At 45.5% G+C, this 19,914-nt stretch overlaps 1 protein-coding gene across 6 annotated transcripts in view; it reads right to left on the reverse strand.

Moving 5' to 3' along the window:
* Positions 1-259: 259 nt before the first annotated feature.
* raph1b (Ras association (RalGDS/AF-6) and pleckstrin homology domains 1b) overlaps positions 260-19,914 on the reverse strand; it is a 41,808-nt gene continuing 22,153 nt past the window's right edge. For 2 of the 6 annotated variants that reach the window (XM_042404806.1, XM_042404803.1), the window contains 16 exons: positions 17,212-17,331; positions 16,717-16,822; positions 16,377-16,562; positions 15,344-15,774; positions 14,411-14,497; positions 13,686-13,760; positions 10,217-10,294; positions 8,166-8,325; positions 7,672-7,793; positions 7,282-7,347; positions 7,041-7,184; positions 6,199-6,309; positions 5,588-5,686; positions 5,355-5,475; positions 5,010-5,146; positions 260-4,910 (listed from right to left, as the gene is read on the reverse strand). In XM_042404806.1, the coding sequence (XP_042260740.1) occupies positions 2,331-4,910; positions 5,010-5,146; positions 5,355-5,475; positions 5,588-5,686; positions 6,199-6,309; positions 7,041-7,184; positions 7,282-7,347; positions 7,672-7,793; positions 8,166-8,325; positions 10,217-10,294; positions 13,686-13,760; positions 14,411-14,497; positions 15,344-15,774; positions 16,377-16,562; positions 16,717-16,822; positions 17,212-17,331 (4,623 nt within the window). In that variant the 3' untranslated portion in view covers positions 260-2,330. The other 4 variants (XM_042404804.1, XM_042404805.1, XM_042404807.1 and 1 more) reach the window with 4 other exon arrangements.

A 19,914-nucleotide genomic window follows, 5' to 3' on the forward strand; every position in this document is an offset into this window, starting at 1 on the left:
CTATAAAAGGCTGCATGATCCTGTATTGCAACTACACACACACACAAAAAAAATGTAAGGCAGGATTAGACCACTAGAGGGAGTTTGAGGTCCACTTACATGGTTCCCATTTTAATTCTTTGTACTTGGACTGTCAAGATCACAGTGCTTAAATGCATTACATTAAGTGAATTACATTTGGCTGACCCAATACAGATCTTCCCAGCTACACCTTATCCAAAAATCAATCAACAAAAGAGGACTCCGAGACAGGTTGAGGTCTGGTTTGAACATTTATATTGTGATTTTCAGTTTATATGCAAGAGGACACATTTACTCTATCTGCAACCGTTTGTCTTCATTTCATTTGGCCCCACATGTTCACATCAGCACATCAATAACTTACATACTGTACTGTAGCAAACATCCTGTTGAGGACGATGATATTCAGTTTTAAGAAATGGTACACTACCTTCGAGAAGACAAAAGAATAGCATGTTAAACAGGCCTTGTATGGGATCCACCAATACCTGTGAAGTTTCTTCATGATAAGCTCACTAGATATAATGCTCTCCTCTGAACTCTATCATGTAAACCATTTCGACAGCACACATAAATCCAATTTAAAAACCAGTTGAAATGGTCGGAAATATTAATGATATGACATCCTGATACACAAGGACATGGTGAGAATGAGTTTCTTGAAGGACAGCGCTAGCACCCTAAAAAAACAAAGGCATTGCTGCTCGAAATTAAAAAACCCTTCATGATCCACTCTGTCGATACCAAATCTGGAGATAACTTTAGTCCCTGTGCGGTAAGGGCTGAAGCAGTATTGGCACCATGAAGAAACAAGATACGCTAGACACAGAGTTGAAAGCAACATTCAGTCTAATGCCAGTCACATGATTTCTGTTATTGACTACATGATTTAATGCTCTGTACATTAACCGGATAGTTTTTCGACAGGGTCACCTTGTGTAAAGCGAGATGATTATAATTCACATGGCTGAATGCAATTTGTACATTCTACTTCATGGATTGTGATACCATGTGACTTAAGAAGGCGGCGGGGGCAAACGGTAAGGGAGTAGCAGCTGCAACTGTACAGATAGAAGGATCAGGTCCAAAGAAATCAAGCCAACGCACAGGGGAACTCACAAAGTCCACGAAGATACACCACCACAGGCCTCCCCTCCCCCCCTCCCGTTCCTTTTACAGAAGTCCATTGCAAGCTTTACATTAAATTAAAAAAAAAACAAAGTGTAGCTTTTTTTTCTCAGTTGCACAGTCCAGACTTTGCAGAGCCTTTGGAAGAAATCTCCTTCTGCTTTGACCTCTGTGCAAGACTTTGGGAATAAGGCTTCCTTCTGATTTGCTTTTGCCAAGTGGTGAGACAGTCTAGAAATGCTTAAGACAACAGATTTCAGCACAATTTGTAGCAGATTTTGAGTGTTTTATATTACTGAATAATTGCCTTCATGTGTGTAATTCATAATGTTTTCCAACATGCCTTCCCATATACATTCCATTGTGCCCTAATGTTGTTTTGTTCCTCTCTAGACTTTGTTGACCTGCTATTAAAAGACAGACTTATAAAAAAAATCCTTCCGTTTATCAATCATTAAATAATTTTATATAAAAGCAAACCTAACAATCTTCGTTCCACGCAGGCCTTCCCTACTGTTTAACAACTTCACCGCCATATGATCATACACACAATGCATGTATGCATATTCAGTCTCTCTCTCTCTCTCTCTCTCTCTCTCTCACACACATGCACACACACCAGAACAGCTTCATGTTTTACAGCTTGTTGTTACATGAGGTCCATGCAGTACCAAAGCAGAAAGATCCTGATGTGATTTTGTTTTGTTTTTTTTTGTCTCCAGTACGTGGCACAAACTTATGGCAAAGAAGCGGATACATGGTTTGGCTCAGACCTGGATCCAGTAATATTTGCACATTTCTTATTAGTGTTTATTTAAGTTGGCTTGGTGTACCAGATGGGCGAGGTTTATCATACAGGGCAATAAAAATGTGTTCCAGAGAGTTTAGACAATCACAGAGAAGAAAAGCACTATTCTGTGACCTCAAACTTGCCTGCTCCAGTCAAAATTGTCCCAATGTTGTTAAACCCCACTGATCTAGAATGCCAAGCATGTTAAAAATGCAATAATATGCAAACACTAATTGACCATGATCTGGTTTGGCTTTTCGTATATACACAATCATCTATTTATCATTGTAATCCCAATAGGACTTCGCTCCCATTTCACTAATGAATGTTCACTTCCATATATTCTTTCATTGTCTTTTCATCCACCTTCATAAAGTCCTGTTCTCCAATTTCAACACTCTCCAGTAAGTTTGGTGGCATCCCCCCGTTTTGGTGGTGCAGGCGGGGGTCCTCGTCGTAGTGTTGCATAGCCTGAGATGTTTCCGGACATGTAGCCACCATTTCCTCCATTGCTCTGCTTTCCCTGGTCCACGAGTAGCTCAGGGGGCGGCGGAGGCAGCGCCATGTCGTCCATAGTCCCCGCAGAGAGGCCTGCGGAGTTGACAGAACCCTGGCGACCCACTGACTTTCGCTTCAGAGTCCGGTTGAGGTCCTCCAAGAAGTTGGGCTGGCCTGAGCTGCCCTTAGGAGAGGTGGGTGGAGGGAGCTGAGGTGGTGGCGAGAGTGGAGGGGGCTCCGGGGTGGTGTTGCTACGCCGCACGAGTGTGGGTGGAGGAGTCTTTTTTAGTGAGCTCTTGCCCCAGGAAGAGTTGCTGACAAGGGAGACAGGGGGAGGAGGTGGGGGAGCCTGGGGCTGGGGGTTGACCACAGCTACCCTAGGAGGTCCTCCACTAGGAGCGTCATTACCAGGAGGTGGAGGAGGGGGGAAGAGCTCAGAGGCTGGGGGAGGAGGAGGGAAGTAGGCGCACTCAGGTGGTGGGGAAGGGAAGTCGCCACTGGATTGCTTCGCCTGGCTCACTTTGGCCTGGAGTGCCAAGGGCAGGTTGGACAGGTTGAGCTTACCCGGTTTTGGGGGAGCAGGGGGTCCAGCCGAGGGGTCCTTGGATGGGGATCCAGAGGACGAGGAGATTGGACACGGGGGGGAAGGAGGGGTGCTGCTCTGGGGAGCAAACTTGCTGAGCAAGTTCCTTCTTGATTCCTCATAGGAGGCTGAGGAGTCGGCCTTGATGCTGGAGTTCCTCTGGGGGGTGGGAGGAGGCTTCTTACCTCCCCAACTGGAGGGACCAGAGGGTGACCTCCTTGTGGGGGAGCCCAGGTTACCAGGAGGGAGGGGAGGAGGAGGTGGAGTTGGGCCGGTGACTGGGGCTGGGGGAGGTGGTGGAGGAGGAGGAGGAGCAGGGAAGCCAGCACCGCTGTCTGGAGGAGGAGGAGGGAACTCTGGAGAGTGTAGCTGCTGGCCACCCCCAGGCTGCCATTTTGGTTTGGTCTTGACTGCAGGTGGGGAGAGGGGGGCTTTGGGGCTCTCTGTGTGACTGGCTACTTGGGATGAAGCTCCTGGAAACTGACTTGCTAGTTGTTTCACCAAAGACATGGTAGGAGCAGCTCCCGTGGAAATGGGCGGTGGCTTAGACAGGCTGTGCTGCTTGGGTAGAGTCGGAGGGGGCTGGCTGGAGGTGTGGCCTGCCTGGAGGCTGAATTGCTTCTTGAGGGGTGCAGGTGGAGGAGGGGGTGGGGGTGGTGGTGGGCCACCCAGGGCTGCAGGAGGCGGGGCGGGTGGGAAGGGGGTGACTGGCGACATGGGTTTGAGGGCGGTAGGAGGAACAAAGCCTGGGGTGAAGGACTTAGGTGGCGCTGGAGGGGGTCCAGGAGGAGGTGGGAACTGGGCTGGCACTGGGAACTGCTGGGGTGGAGGAGGAGGTGGTGGCGGAGGTGGAGGTGGAGGAGGTGGGGGTGGTGGAGCTGGGGCAGGTGGTGGGGACTCCTCAAGGCCTCCATCTGGAGTCAGCAGGTCCCGTGGCGGGCTGGGAAACCTCTCCTTCAGTGCCTGCTTCAGCCCGTTGGGGTAAACAGGCTGGCTCATAGGAGTTGGGGCAGGAGGGGGTGGAGGGGGAGGAGGGGGAGGAAATGCTAGTCCATTGGTCTGTGGAGCAGGTGGAGGACCTGGGGGCGGAGGGGTGAAGGCAGGTGGGGTAGCTGGGCTGGGAGGGCCCAGCTTCAACACAGCCATGGCTGACCCAGGGGTTGGCATGGATGGTGGCGGGGGAGGAGGAGGTGGAGGGGGAGGCGGGACATTAGTCCTTGCTGCAATGTGGTTCACATTGGGTTTGATGGGTGCCTGTGCTGCAGGCGGTGTCGGAACTGGGGGTAGAACTTGGTGAGCTGTTGCATAGAGATGACTGGGTAACTTGTGGTTGGCAGCCTGGGAGGCCTTCTGGTTCTGCAGCCTGGTGATGGTGCTGAACTTGTACATGGTGGGAGCTGGCGAGTGGTGTGACACAGTTTGGACTGGGGGTGGGGGTGGAGGGGGAGGAGGCGGAGGAGGTGGGGGAGGAGGAGCTGGCTGTTCTTGCTGCTGTTGCTGCTGCTGCTGCTGCTGCTGTTGTTGTTGTGGGGGCATGTCATTGTAGTTGCTGATGGGTGGTGGCAGCTGCTGTTGTGGTGACTGCGGCTGTGGTTGAGGGCGCTCGGGCGACTGTGGTGGTGGTGGGGGTGGCGGTGGTTGTGGGGCCTGTTGAGGAGACTGAGGCTGGGGAGGCAGGTGCTGGTGTTGCGGCTGGGCCAGTGTCTGGGGCTGCATTGATGGGTGCTGCGGCTGTGGCGGGTGCTGTTGATGGGGCTGGGGGTGAGGCTGCACCTGAGGCTGGGGAGGGGGCGTCAGCGCAGGGTGATCAACTGAATGCTGGCTGTGATGCCGGTGACTGTGGGAAGCATGAGGCAGGGTGGCCCCTCTGGATGCCTCCATTCTCATATGCTGGGAAGAGATGGGAACAGTATCTGTTACAAATAAGCTAATTTAAAAAAAAATTAAATCCACACGACGTGATCTGCTACCCGTGAAAGAAAGCCATACCTTGGAGCTTTCCTCTATCTGGGTACCTCTCTTCCAGGCCTCAGAGAAAATGGAGCTCACTACACTCTGGGACCGGCCATGAGAGGAGCCTGTGTCCACTCCACTGTCTGAATGGCCTGAATGATTAGACTGGGACTCTGGAAACACAGACAAAAACATGATGGAGTTGGTAAAAACAACAGCTCTAAACCACAGATTTTATCAAACGCAGGCTGTTGCGCTAATATTGAACAGAATGAGGTGTGCTTGATTAACTTTTCACATTCTCAAACAGCCATAAAAATATCAATGATACGCTCTATTATACTGGTGCTCAGCCCAGGTTTTATTAGATGATGAACTAACCAGGTATGCTGGCGGAGCTGGAGCCTGATCGGATGCTGGAAGTAGAGAGAGAGGACCAATCGTAGGCCGCCTCTGTCCTCTTCATGGCCTCCTGGTAGTTCACGTATAGCTGCTTTCCATACTACACAGATGAGCATAATGACATAGGATTAATTAACAGAACTTCTTTTGGCAGGGTTTAAAATTGAAAGAACTGTTTTTTTTGTTGAGCAGGAACTTGGGCTAACACCTACCTTAGCGATGCGAATTCCATTCACCCATTGGTGCAGGGTCCTGACATCATCACAGCACAAATACTTGATGTACTGTGACTTCTTCTGGATTTGTGGATGCTGCAAAAAGAAGTAAATATATATTTTACCATCCTCTAATGCCTCATATATCTGTGAAAAACTTGACAATCATAATAATGGGCTGCAAGTTGTTTAGCATTAAATCATCTTCTGGTCATTTAAGAGACCTTTTTTTAAAAATTAACTCCAGTGAGCAATAACACTTTATCCAATTCCGACTTATTAAATGGCAATCATATTAAATCAAACAAGTCTAATTGACTAGTCTGGAAGCAATTTGTGGAGTGCTTTTTAAAGAAACAGAGGTATTTTCTAATGGGAGGCTAATGGCAGTAAATGGATGGAGAGACAAGCACTAACTGTGTCTCCTGGGACCACAACACTTACACATGTTCACACCTCTATTTTAAACCCATACATAGGTCAAGAAGAATCACTCTGTCCATGTTAAGAAGCTACATACTCTATGTGTTGTATTTCCATGACGGGCATTTTCAGTTTCAGAAAAAGATTTTCCCCATTCAGTGGGAGACACAGTAATGGCTCCTCACCTTCAGGGCCAGGCAGTAGTCAGTGGGAGCCTTGTATTTGCTGCGGTAGTCCTGGCCGTAATACACGTTAACATGATCCAACTGCAGGAAGCACACGAGATCTCTGGACGCCTGCAAAGAGGGAGACAGAGGAACTAACAGGATGTACTGATGCATGGTTGACTTACATAAGGGACTGAGTCTGGCTGCAGCTGCTGCTCTGAGCACGGTGGAGAAGCTGCGTGTATGAGGCCAGAATAACTCACATTCAAGCAGTCCAAGTAATTAAATCTCTAAAAATGCACGCTTCCATAAACAGTGACACTTTTGGTGCCAGTCTGGACTGATTAGATGTATATAAACATGCAGAGCACAGCAGAGGCAAAGTCTATATTACAAATTAATGGTCTAAAACTATTTTTGGAGCACGCTATGTCTACTCTTAAAAGAAATTGCTCTAAATGGGCTTTAAATAATTATGCTAAGAGGATCCAGGTCCCGCTGTAGACGTAGCTTGTGCGTACATGTTTTTGAGGGTAATCTAAATTTTCACAAGATTCCAGCATTATATAAGGAAACAAAGTGATAAATGGTATTGGTCTCTAGTAGTAAAGCTACTGAATGTACAAAAAGTCTGACTGTACAGAAAGTGTTATGGTCTGTAAATGACTTTGGAGGTGCTAAAAATAGAAATAGAAAATGCTGTTTCCGTTGTGTTTGAAGTGATCAGGCCCTAAACAGGAAATACCACAGTAAAAACTGTGTGGATCTGGTTCTCATAACCCCGATCTACATTTCTATCTTCATTATTTTTGAGCAGGGTGACTGTGTGCCTACAGTGCACCATCTCGAGTCTCACTGACCTTGGCTTTGCCTTTTGGGACATAGTAGATCCCTGAAGCCCTGAGGAGGAAGTAACGTTTCTTCCATGACTTCTTCCCATCTTCCTTCAGCCACAGGATGCCTTCGATCTCTGGCACGGACACTGAGCCGCCACAGAAACACTCCTGAAGGATACACACATGCACAAAAATATATGTTTTCAAGTGTGAGTCGTAAAAATGAAAAGGAAAGTCTGTAGTTTGTGCTTGTACGTAAGTTTACCTCTAATAAAGCCTCTTTATTCCGGTCAGCCATTTCTGATGTTTCCTTCCGCCCCAACAAATAGTTCTGGAAATGATTGAAAAGAAAGTTGAATAGAGGTCAAGGAGAGGAGGGAGGGAGGTGGTTCAACTCGTCTTATGTCAAATAAATTATTCACATTTACTCGCTTTAGAGCTTTGACCTACTTCCAACTCTCCCACACAAACACACTCCCTTGTTCACTCTCTGGGCTGTGCAGGCGCCGAGCATGCATAAACAATGTGTTTGTGTGTATGGCATATGCTTTCAGCATTTACACACTGAATGCAGAGTGGCTACAGAGGGCATTGAGAAGATGATCTGTCCTCGTTCTCCCCTGTATGTCTGTATATGCGTGTAATGGACAGTCACCTGAGGGTTCTTGAACAGAGCATATTTCTCGATGCGTTCAATGAACATAAGCTTGTTGTGGCTGTCTCGTGTCCAGTTTAATAGATTCTCCACCAAGTTCTCGTGATCCTCGAAAATGCGCTCTGAGAAGAGAGAGAGAGAGAGGAGAGAGAGAAGATGCAAGATGTGCAGTTTTTTTTGCTGATCTGAAAATGTGCACTTAATTTCCTCCCTCCAGGGGTTTCAGTTTTTTGGGTGGGGCAGAACATTTCACTGTAAGCCTGGCGACTAGCCTGAAGTTGCAAACAGAGACTATTCTTAGATCACAGATAATAATAATATATGTTTGTCACCTACATTGTTGACATTTCTCCAACCACATGGCCTCAATGCTTTGTTCATTTGTCCATGTGTAACGCACCTGTTCGTGTGCCAGCAGTGCAGACTAAAGCAAACCATAAACAATGTTTATTTGACTCAGGTGTGGTGTAAACTGTCTGTGGCTCCTCCCTTACCCATCTGTAGCTCAGTGATGGTTTCCACAAGAGACCAGTCTGGGCTGTAGCCACAGTGCGACTTATCCAGCAGGCTGTCCAGCACCTGCCTGACTGTCTGCCTCTCATCCACCATCATGGTCTTGGAGCTCTCGTCTGACATGTGGACCCTGATCACCAGCTGAGGAAGAGGAGAAAGAGGAGTTTGAGAAGGAGAAAGTGGGAGAACCATACTCACACTTTAGCAGAAACTATGTTCAGGGATTCTGGCACATAGCATCATTTTAAATTAGTCTTAAATTAGGAATGGATTGTAGATTATTTTATTTAAATGTAAAAATCAATCATTCATTACGGCTGATGTAGGTTTATTTTTGGAACTATTTCAGGCCTCCAATCATGCATTAATTCTCTGAGCAGTAATTTTTCATTGCAAACTGGTCTCTACTGACATCACATTCAGTACCCACAGAAACAGGGAAATATGTCCCTGGCAGCTCAAAGATTTGTCATTTTTAAGAAAAATGTTACTTAACTAGGCAGACCTAGTACATAACAGTAGTCAACTATCCCTTACCATATTATAGCATGGAGCAAGAATCTCTGGGGACAAATGAAAATTTCTTTTATCACTTTGCAGGAAGCTTATTCAAAAAGATAAAGATATTTTAAAAAATTATTAAAATTTCCTGGAACAATTTGGTATAAATACATTTTTATGTGGCCCAATTATCTTACCTTAGCATACACAATATTGCTATAGTGTTTGCTAGGGTGTAAACATCTTTAAAAGTCTATCTCAAATGAATCTAGGTCATATGGTATTAAGGCTTGTTTCAAATACGTCAAACTATTTATGGCGTCATTAGAGTCACAATGTCACATATACAGCCACTAACATCCACTAATCTGGTCAAAGTTTTGGAATCCAAAAGCAACCAAAAGTCCTCTGTAACAAGCAAGCTTAAACTAAGCTGAACGTGACACACACACACACACACACGTGCCAAATCCAGCCTAACAGAACTGCAGCTTGTAAGACCCGTTCTGGTGTGAAAGCAAATAAAGCCTTCAATTCCTTGACCTCCTGTTTGTCCACTCCCACTGGGACATCCAATCAGTATGTGGGTGCAGTTGATTGAACAGGAACTTGGACGAATGAGAATGCTGGGAGAGCTGCCAGTCTCAGACATGGGGAGTCTGACCTACATTTCTCACAGCAGAGACCCCTAAAATCCCCTTAGTCTGGGGGAAAAATAACAATAAAAACAACAAAAAATACAAAAAAAATTAACCAAAAAAAAAAATCGCACTGCTTCCACGAGAGAAAATTCTGAATCGTCTGTCTAAACACAATCAAACTGCCTCAATGTGAATACAGAATATAGTAAATTATGAGACATACCTGGCTGTGTAAAATGCTGACAAGCATAGCACTAATAATTTAGCACATCACATCATTCTTCTATGTTGGCCGAAGGTTTTTTTTTTTTATGTACCAGCAGTACCAGCAGTCTTTATCTTATCCAATTGTATTCACTTGGCAGAGTGAAGTCTTGCTCTGTTCACTGAAGCACTACTGGGTCTCTACTATTCACTGCATGTAAAAGGACACCATTCTGCTCTCATTCACAGCGACAGTTTATTCACTGTTAAAAATGGCCTGCCTGTGGAGTCCCTACGCCAGCTTCCCAAAGGAAACACACACATGCCATGGCTTTCAATGGAGCAAGGCGCCCCAGTTGTTCACTGAAAATAAGCACTTGTGTGGCTGGTTTGGTTGTAAATAAGCCTTTTTGTGTGTGATGTGTCTGCATTGTCTTGCAGCGCATCCTCTTCTGAATCCTGATTTCTTGCTCCTTCCCCAGCAGATACACACACACACACACACACACATAATCAAACACTGCAATGACCTATTTTCTCTGTGCTTCACCGCCTCGCTGTGGATGAAGTTCACAAAGAAATGCAGCGTGCGGTGGATATGATAAGACAGCATTTATTATGTCAGTCAGAAACGGCCTTTTGTTACAGGAGAAACTGTGCGTACAAAAGGAGAGAGGTGGTCCTACCTTTTTGACCTGTGCCTCTTTGATTTTTTCCAGGGCGACTCGGATCTTCTCTGCCTTCAATTTGGCAGCTTGTTCCTCCTAGATGGACACACAGGAGCGTGGTTAATACAGTTATCATCACACAATCACAAAACCCAGACGAAAACCGAAAAACGATGATTTCATAGCCTTGCCTCATCCTCTTCATGCATGTTTTTCATTATTCCTCTGACAGGAATAAGACATCATGCAACCACAACTTCATTAAATAGTTATCAGCCTTCAAAACCATTTAAATGCACAAGTCTCTGGCATGATGGCGCATGGTGTCGCATGGTGTCATGTGCGAAATCTATTTTTTTCCCCCCCTATGCTTTAGTTTGCTTACCTGCCCCCTCCAACAAGATGCCATCACCTCCATTCCGCAGGTAGTGAACGAGTGTGCGCGCCTCCACGTGTGTAAGTGTTTTATCACTTTGAGTGAATATTTGATCTGACACAAATAGACACCGTGATGCTAAATCGCTTCTATTGTGACATTGGTCCAAGTGTTGCCTCCAATATGGCGCTGCATTTGCTGTCTATGGTTCCATATTGGATTCATATGGAGCTGCAGTGGTTTCCTTTGATCTTGCTTTACAGCAGAAGGGAGACAATAGTAGAAGATCCCCGAAGGGCCAGAGGCTGCGGATGAGTGTAGGATCAGTTCAGAAAGCCGCTGTGCCCTCCACTCAAAGATATAATGATCATCCAAGAAAGATCATGTTCAGGAAGGGGGGGAAAAAAATCCAGATGCGTCATTAATTAAAAAAAAAGAAAAAAAAGACTCCTCAGTTGCCTTTACATTGCAAGATTAAATTAGAAAAATATTTTTTCCCCCCCGCTTGCCACCTTTCACAATAAGCAACAAGAAGTTATTCCACACTGATCCTCAGTGAAAACAAAATGCAGCCGTGCATCTTCCATCACTCAAAGACGACAGCGTTGAAGCTAGCCGAGGCTGTGCTGAGCAGAGACTCTGTGACGGCGCAGGTTCACTGACACGCAGACATGTGCGCACGACATGAGCACAACTTGACTGAAACCCCCCAAGTGAGACAGTAGGGGAGGACCATGCCCCTCCCCCCCCCTCCCCTGCATCCGCCATCCTCCATCCTCCCACCCCCTCTTCCTGCTTCCTTCTCTCTCTCTTTTTCCACCCCTTTCCATCACTCTCTCTCTCTTTACAACAGATGCAGGCGTTTGGGAGCGTGCCCAATCGATGGAGCATAATCCCCCCCCCCCCCCCCCCCAAAAAAATAGTAGAATGACAGGTCAAGCCAACCATTTGGAAGACCTTCTACCCCTTTAGCCAATCAGGATGAGGAGGGAGACCGTGACCGAGACTGGACCCCCTGGAGCTAAACTACAGTGACAAGGATGGAGAGTGGAATTTGGGTGAACGAGAAGCTGAGGTGGTGAATATTTGAAATCATGTGTGTATATACACACAAGCAGAGAGGGGGTGAGGGGTATTAACAAACACTCCTCCTCAAGCCTCTTATCTTGAGAACCCCCCCCCCACCCTTCTTGACCCAGACAACCCCTTTTCCACATGACCCACTCTGAGGCACATGCACATTAATGCAATAAAGCCAACACTCTGTTTGGCCAACACATACTGGCAGGCTTTTAGTCAGCAGAGTGTGAGACGTGCGAGTGTGTGAGAGTGTGTGAGAGAGAGAAGAGGTCACGAGGGTTGTGCAGATTACAGTCCGGAGTCACACTGTAGGTTTAGCCCCCCGTAAATGTCAGCATAACCCCTCCAGATCTCGCTCTCCCCTCTTCATTATTCCCTCTCCACATGACACCTACACCCAGCTTTTTTTATTAGACATTAGTCTGATTCCTATTCCACAGGCGTTTTCCCTTCCACTTTCACACTCAGCCACACCAGAGCCAATTTTAAAAAAAAAAAGGCTCTTCTGCCTAGCCTGGAAAAAAAAAAAAAAAAAAAAAAATCTTGGCACCCTCTCCCTTTGATGTCTTTCCACTCTCTCCCTCACCGCTTGTTCCCAAACATCCCGCGCTCATTCAGTATTCTGATTTGTGAGCGGGGAGTAGGAAGAGACTTTGTGAGTCTGTACGATCGCGGCTGTAACACTAACACATAAACTCGCTCGCAGCCTGTAACGCCGTCGGCCATCTCTCCTCTCCCTCTTTATAAAACCGTTGTGCGTACATCGACAGACTGAGAGCAGATATGCCATAAACCAATAGCCTTGAAACACTGAATTAATTCCATTGTTTTGTAACACAAAGAGAAAGATGGTGTAAGTGTCCCTTGAGAGTCAGCCAGCAATGATTATCACCCAATGTGCTTCACTGTTGGCATCCATTATGTTCAAATAAATGAAAGGGGGTTTTTTGGAGAGAAATCTCCAATACGCTGCCAATGACCGCTAATGGAGTTCTTTCAGTTTACACTTACATGAATAATACAAGGCTGTCTTTTGTTTTTTAAAAGACAGGAAGGACACTTTTCAAGCGCTGAAAACAATCAAAATCCTTCTTCAGAGTTTTCCAGATCCATGAAGGAACCCTTATATTATCTTATATTAAAATATAATTTGTGGTTTGTCTCATATTGAGGGAAAGCTCTTGGGTTATTAAATATAAATAGGATTTCAGAAACTCTGGCCTGGATAAATCACAACCTGCAGCGGCCAACTTTAAAATCATAAATCTGCACACATCTGATCGGCATAAGCTTTGCATGGGAGCCAAAGGCTGCAACCAATACAGTCGCTGGGAAAGCTGTCGGCTGCCAGTTGGTTTACAGTAGTGTTGAGGAGGTTGAGATGATCATGATGGACAAACAGATGTGAAACATACTGTATATTAACAATATTCCCAGTGAAAACGTGTACACAGAGACTTTTACATTAACACCAGTTTTTAAATGATGCATCACTCACAAGCTTTTCTTTCTTAACAGAAGACAGCAAATCAAAAGCCAGCTACATGGAGAAGTGCAAATCAAAAGTCAGCTACATGGAGATAGAGAGGAAGATGAATGAAGACTCAGAGACAAAAAGGCCACATGCTGGGGAAAGATAAATATGGAAGAAACAATCAAGTGTACTCAGTGTATAAGTATGGTATAGCATGTGCATGGTGAAGATTGAAAACGGATGGAAAAGGAAAAATCCATTCTGATACTTTCAGCCTGTTGGAATTTGAATATTTGATTTCTATTACTTGTGTCTTGAAATATATTTTTTGGTGTACCCAATTTTTATAATTGGCTGAGAAATTATCTCTGCCTCCTTTCTGGAATAAGTAAATAAATAATTTGCTCCGACCGCCAACAGCTGTTTTTGAAAAGTTCTCTAGTTTTTTTTCCCACTAAATGACATGCAAAGCAGCAGAGAGGAGCAGGCGTGCTGACACAAGAGAAAAAAACAAAGAGAAAGAGAAAGAGAAAGAAGCGAGTGTATGAGGAAGTCACCTTGGTCAGGAGGTGAGAAGGCTTTCCAGCTATGCTTTTCAGAATGAGCGAGGTTTCTCGGTCCAGATAGGAGTGCTTGGGGTGAAGAGAGGAGAGGGGATATATATATATATATAAAAAAAAAAAAGGAGAGCAGAGGAAGAGACAAAATATAGAAAAAGTCAGTGCCAGATGATTCTTGGGAGGCTTATTAATCGCAGGTGTTTTGATCTTTTTTTTGTATAAAAGAAGCGTGGAAGCGAGAGAAGGTTCCATAAATGGAGCGCTCAGCGGTTGTGGTTGTCATTAGCTGCAGCTGTGGGTAAAGAAGCAATGATTGTGAGAAGTATTTTAGATATGTACAGAGCAGAGTGTGTGAATACATAGTATACTGAGCATTCTGACTTGCTATACAACCTTTAATCTACAGCTACTTTCACAAACATACACACACAATCCCTCATTCACAACATACACAGTTATACTTATGGTTACATGTGCAAGCATTACACACAAACCAAAGGCTGCACAACTACGGTGAAAATGTTGATTTAGTCAATTAAAAATTTCAATTTGTTTAAACTTAATTTTTAAAATCCAGCAAATTAGTTTATTGGTAAAATAATTACTTTTTTTGGGATCTTTTATCTTAAGTATACATCGTTCAAAGCGACACTATGTCAATGTGTAATTACACTCTAAATGATCAACCGTGCACACATGCAAGCTCACACACATGCACTTACAGTGGCCCGATCCACTTCACCCTCTCGTGAGGCAAAGTCAAGCTGCCGTCTGGCTGTCTTACCGTTGGCCCGTCGCAGTGTGACATGCTGGGGGAAAATCAGGAGGTGCAGGCAAGGCGTGTGCGTGGATAGAGACCACAGATGAAGGAAAGGATGCAAACACAGATCGTTTAAACACATGCAGAGGGACAGGGGACATGCGATTATGTTATTTTTAACACCTAAACCTTTATTTCTGAGCTGGAATACTGTTCCACTCACCTTTTCTTGCTTTCTCTTGCTAACTCGTCTCCTTTTTCTAGCTTTTGCCCTCACCTACAAGTCACCTATATATATGTCACGTGCTGTATATTTGCTTTGTTACTGTAAAATGGGTTAAACTTAAAGGGGATTTCACATTTGTTAGAGAGTCAAGATGCTCTGTGAGTGAATATAAGCATTCAGAAAAGGTAGATCTTAACATTGTAATCCAAGTCACACTTAGGAGCCTTATGGGAGATTACAATGTTTTCATGAGCACACCATCCAATGCACAATACACGGGCCGTATTGTGGATTGAGCCTTCATACACTTCAGGCATGCAGTTTCTTTCAAAACGTCATGCTGTGTGGTTAAACATGCAGGATCGGGGCCGGATTGAGGTCAATTCAGCCGATTCAAGATTCGGACTTACTTTAATATATATAAAAAATAAAATAAAAAACCTTTTAAAAGACCTGAAAATGATGACTTCATTGTTATCAAGTGAAGTGCAGGTCCTTAATGACTAACCTGAATTGACCCCAATCATGATTCACACACATTTCACTTACCAATACATGTGGAAATGTACACAGTCTGTGGCTCACACACACACACTCTTTCTTTAGCTGATAATACTATGTCAACCTTCTTGGTCTGTGTGTGTATTTCAGTATCAGCTCTAGTCATACCTCCGTGCTGGTCTGGCTTTGTCCTTGTGTGCTCGGGCTGCTCCTGTCCTCCGCCTCTCCTCCCGTCATCACTTTATCAATGTCCAGGGAGTCCATGCTGGACGCTGAGGCACATGCTGAGTTTACACTGGACCGCTGGGACGGAGCTTCCTGCTCGCTGACGGCACCGACTGAGCCCGTCCTCCTGTGCTGCTGCCCGCCGCCGGACGAGCCAGACGAAGGCCGCCGGAGCGTGGTGGAGGAGTAAGAAGACGAGGAGGAGGAGGAAGAGGAGGAGGTCTGGCGAGCCGCTTCGTCCATGCTGAGAGAGGCCTTCTCCAGCTGAGAGGTGATGTCATCCAAGGAAATGTTGGAGGCTGCGGGGCGGGCATTGACGCTGCCGCCTCGCACCGTGTTGGCCGGCGATGCCCGTGTGCTGCTACTGGTGCTTCCTGTTGGGGTAGTTCAACATTTACAGCTCAGATGGAGGATTTTAATACATTTCTTAACAATACGCTGCATTCATGACACATTCCAGTAGGATTTCAGGTTGTGTTACATGTAACATCAATATTTCATCACAAAGATTAGGTTTGCTTGTTAGGAAACCTTTCTATAATTACCATAAATAAATAATACCATTACAAAAATGTCTCCAGTCAGCACTTGTGTTTGCTAAAGACTACATTTCCCATAAAGCTGTTGCTTCTTGTTGCAAACAGGATGCTGCTAATTGCTTCCCCCTTCCTCCTGTATATTATAACTCTGTATGTGTTTGTTTTATTTTGGCTTCACTGAAGAGGACAAACATGTTTGAAGAGATTTTTTCCTCCATCAGCCTTTTACTGCTTTTACCCCCTGCCACCAGAAACTCCAAGTGCTCCAGGAGAAGAGTGACCTCTTCCTGTTTTATTGCATTAAGTGACCTTCCTTTGTGTAGTAGAGCAAGTCCAAGTATGGCAGATGGTTCTTTACAACAGCTTTATTTGTTTACAACAATTATATCAATATGTATGATGCAGTAATTCTTTTACTCATATTCAAAAGGGACTACCTCCACTGCTTCCACCTCCGCTGGTGCCTGTGTGCTTGGCACTGGCACTGCGTCCCCCAGGGCCCCGCTTGCTTTGGCCACGAGATGTAGAGTTTGGTTTGGAAATGGTATTGAGCTCCTGTTCGATGGAGCACAAGTCAGCCATGAGGGCATCCAAGTCCACCGTGTCTCCCTGGTTCAACGCCTCTGTAGGAAGCAAAGATAAAGGATACAGGAAGAACAGAGAGTGGGGTAGGGCAGAGCGGGGAAGGGGTTTAATGATTTAATTTATCTTTTGTGGATCTGTGCTGTTATTGTCCTGATGTGGACACTATGAATGAGATGATGAGCGAGGTCTCACCGTTGATGTTGTACATCGAGAAGCGGTAGGAGAAGTTGGCCATGTTTGTTTCCTGCCTAAGTGGAGGCTTCTGCATTGCTTTCTGGGGCCTGCCATCATCCAAACTCTAGAGACACACACACACACACACACACACACACACACACACACACACACACACACACACACACACACACAAGCAAAACATGAGGTGCATATATGCAAAAACCACTTACACATTTTGACACTCCAGTCAAAGCACATGATCTAAGCAACCATGTCTTCCTGCTAGACTCCTTAGTCACACACACATACACATAGACCTGCACAAACACACAAAACAAAGTGGTGGTGGGAGGGGAGTTGCTAGGATACAGTATAGGGAGACAGGATTAGCAGTGTCAAGGTTGCTATGGATACAGCCCCTTCTTTTTTCTCTGCTCTTCTACCTGTGTGAGTCTGTGTAACAAAGCACCCTTTTTGTGTGTGTGTATTTATATGTGTGTGTGTATTAACCTGTGTGAGCTTGTCCAGCTCTCCCAGCCAGGCGCCAAACATCTTGTCCAGGTCCTGGTCCTCCTTATCACTGTCCTCCTCCGCTCCATGGTCGAGCTCGTCATCTGATACCTGCTCCATCTACACACAAACACACAAAGACACAGCAAGTGTGAAATTGTCAGTTGAATTGACACATGTACACACATTCACACACTACCAGATCACACCCACATAGCAGGAATGATCTAAACCAGAGAGAGAGAGGAAAAAAAAAAAAAACCTTCAGCTCAGCTCATGCCAACCTCACTGCCTGTTACCATGACAACCACTCACGGACCCCTAGCGGGCACCCTGTGCAGTCTATTCGGTGGAGTGCCCTGTAGTGTCTCTGCTGACACACCCAACACCTCTACTTCCAGTGAAGGATCTAAAGGAGAGGGAAGCTTCTGGAAGAAAGGAGGGGCAGATAACCTTCCTAGGGTCGGCAGACAAGCCAGAATCAAAAACCACAGGATGCTTTTCTGATCCATAAACCAGATCACAAAACCAGTGGTGTACCCACAGAGAAGATATCAATCAAACCACCCTGAACAGCACTAGCAGGTGGTATTAATGGCTATATGTAGTTAGTAGCAAGCTGGTTGTAACGGCCCAGCTGTGTCCTGTCAAAGGTGATGGCAGAGCTCCCTCTACTGGACACAAAGGAAAGTGGTGCAACTGCAACACACAGCTGTGTTCCTAGTTAACTCAATTCCAGCAGCTCATATCTGTATGGGTTACTGAAAAACATCTTTATATTGACATATTTACAGAGGTAGAACAACTTAATCCTTCTGGGCATCACTCACATGATAAGATATGATCACATATCAGGCATGTGAGGATCTAAAGTGATGATTCACTTGCTTTTCAACTCATAACATTTACAAACATGACAAGACACTAGAATTCTCCATCTAGTCATGTGGTATTCAGTTAAAATGAAATGCCCTTAATAAAAGTTACAAAAGCAAACAACCTAACCCTTTTCAGTGTATACAAGGACACTTTATAGTAGACAAAACTGTCTAGGACAAAAACATGGAAACAGGAGCCTAACAGATAAGATAAAATGAGTCTTTTCCACTGTATTTAGCAATATGTACAGTAATGTTAATGTGTGCTGCTGACGTAGCTTTAGGTATCTTATCATTTCTAGGTCAGCCGGGTAGTCAGACTATTTAGTCAATCTGATACTACCCTAACCTGGGGAATGAATAAGCGCGCATACACACACATGCCAGTTAGCATTGAGGAACAATGTTGTCTGATCTGGTGATTCATGCGTCAAGTGCAAGGAAAGCGTGGTAGAGCACGGTAGGAGTCACGCCAGGGACGTCTGGTCAGATGCCAGAGGAAGTGAACACAGGCGCGCACACACTGTTCAGTCACACGCTCGCTTACTCCACCCTTCTAGTGTGCCCCTGTTTTTGGTACAGTCCAGTGCCCCCCAATACAGTCTAGTCAGATGGAATTGTCTCAGGTAATCCCATTGATGTTTTCGGGGGGGGGGGGGGTGTCATTCCCTCCCGTTATCCAAGCTGTGTGGTGTCAGTCGCTAGTGGGGACTGTACCAAACCAGGATTAACCCCTCTGACGACCCCTGTTCGTTTGAAACATCTGTGTGTGTATGTGTTTAAGCCTTTATGGTTACACAGAATACTTGCTAGCAATCTAGAAGTCATGCTTTGTTATTGCAAGGTAATAAAACAGGCTGTAGGTTAAAGGCAATAAAACAGGCTGCGTTTGGCAAAGCAAACAGGAATATGATAGCAGCCCCATTGAAAATCGGTCAGGTGAACACAAACACACACACACACACACACACACACGGAGCAGTTGAGGGGCGCTTGTTTCGGATCAGAAGCGGCCACATTCCAGACGGCACACGTGTTCTGCTCCTTAAATTCACTTTATGTGCTGCATGTACAAATATACTCCCCTCTGTAGCCCCGACCTCCCATCTCATTCCAGCCTTTGTGTCTCTACAGACAAGCCAAAGCTGCCACTGCTGTGTGTGTGTGTGTGTGTATGTGTGTGTGTGAGTCTGCATTACAGTGTTGATGACAGATAGTTTCCTGCTTTAGCACACTCATCAAATACAGGAGGACTTGTAATGTTGTCGGGAAAGATGGCATCCAAGTATGTGAGTCAAGTCAAGTGAGTGTGTGTGTGTGTGTGTGTGTGTGTGTGTGTGTGTGTGTGTGTGTGTGTGTGTGTGTGTGTGTGTGTGTCAGAGAGAAATTATATCCACGCACTCATTAACATGTGTGGGAGTCAGAACAGGAAATGACCAGGATGTGCAGAATTCCTAATTTCCCCCATGGCCCCGTTTCTTGGCAGGAAATCTCCAGCTGTCCTTCAGTTCATCCGTGCCACTTATTTGGGGGAACGGGAGGGACTTGCGGGTGGAAGGTTGGTTCAGCTGACCCGGTGGTTTACCAGAAAAATGACAAAATTATATGCCATTGTTTAAGTGACATCTTCTACCACTGAAGAACCATTTGTTTATTTAACTACCCTCAAACATGGCTCAATTAGGGAGCAAATGGAGCCACAATGCCACACTGGACTATTTGGGGGTTCCCCAGTATGAATACCCCTACCCAGTAAGGCATGACATCATGGCTAGCTGAAGGCAGACAGGAAGAGGAAACAGCTAAAAATCAAATGAGCCTGCAT

The sequence above is a fragment of the Thunnus maccoyii genome, chromosome 24, assembly GCF_910596095.1.
Source record: "Thunnus maccoyii chromosome 24, fThuMac1.1, whole genome shotgun sequence".
Lineage (NCBI taxonomy): Eukaryota > Metazoa > Chordata > Actinopteri > Scombriformes > Scombridae > Thunnus > Thunnus maccoyii.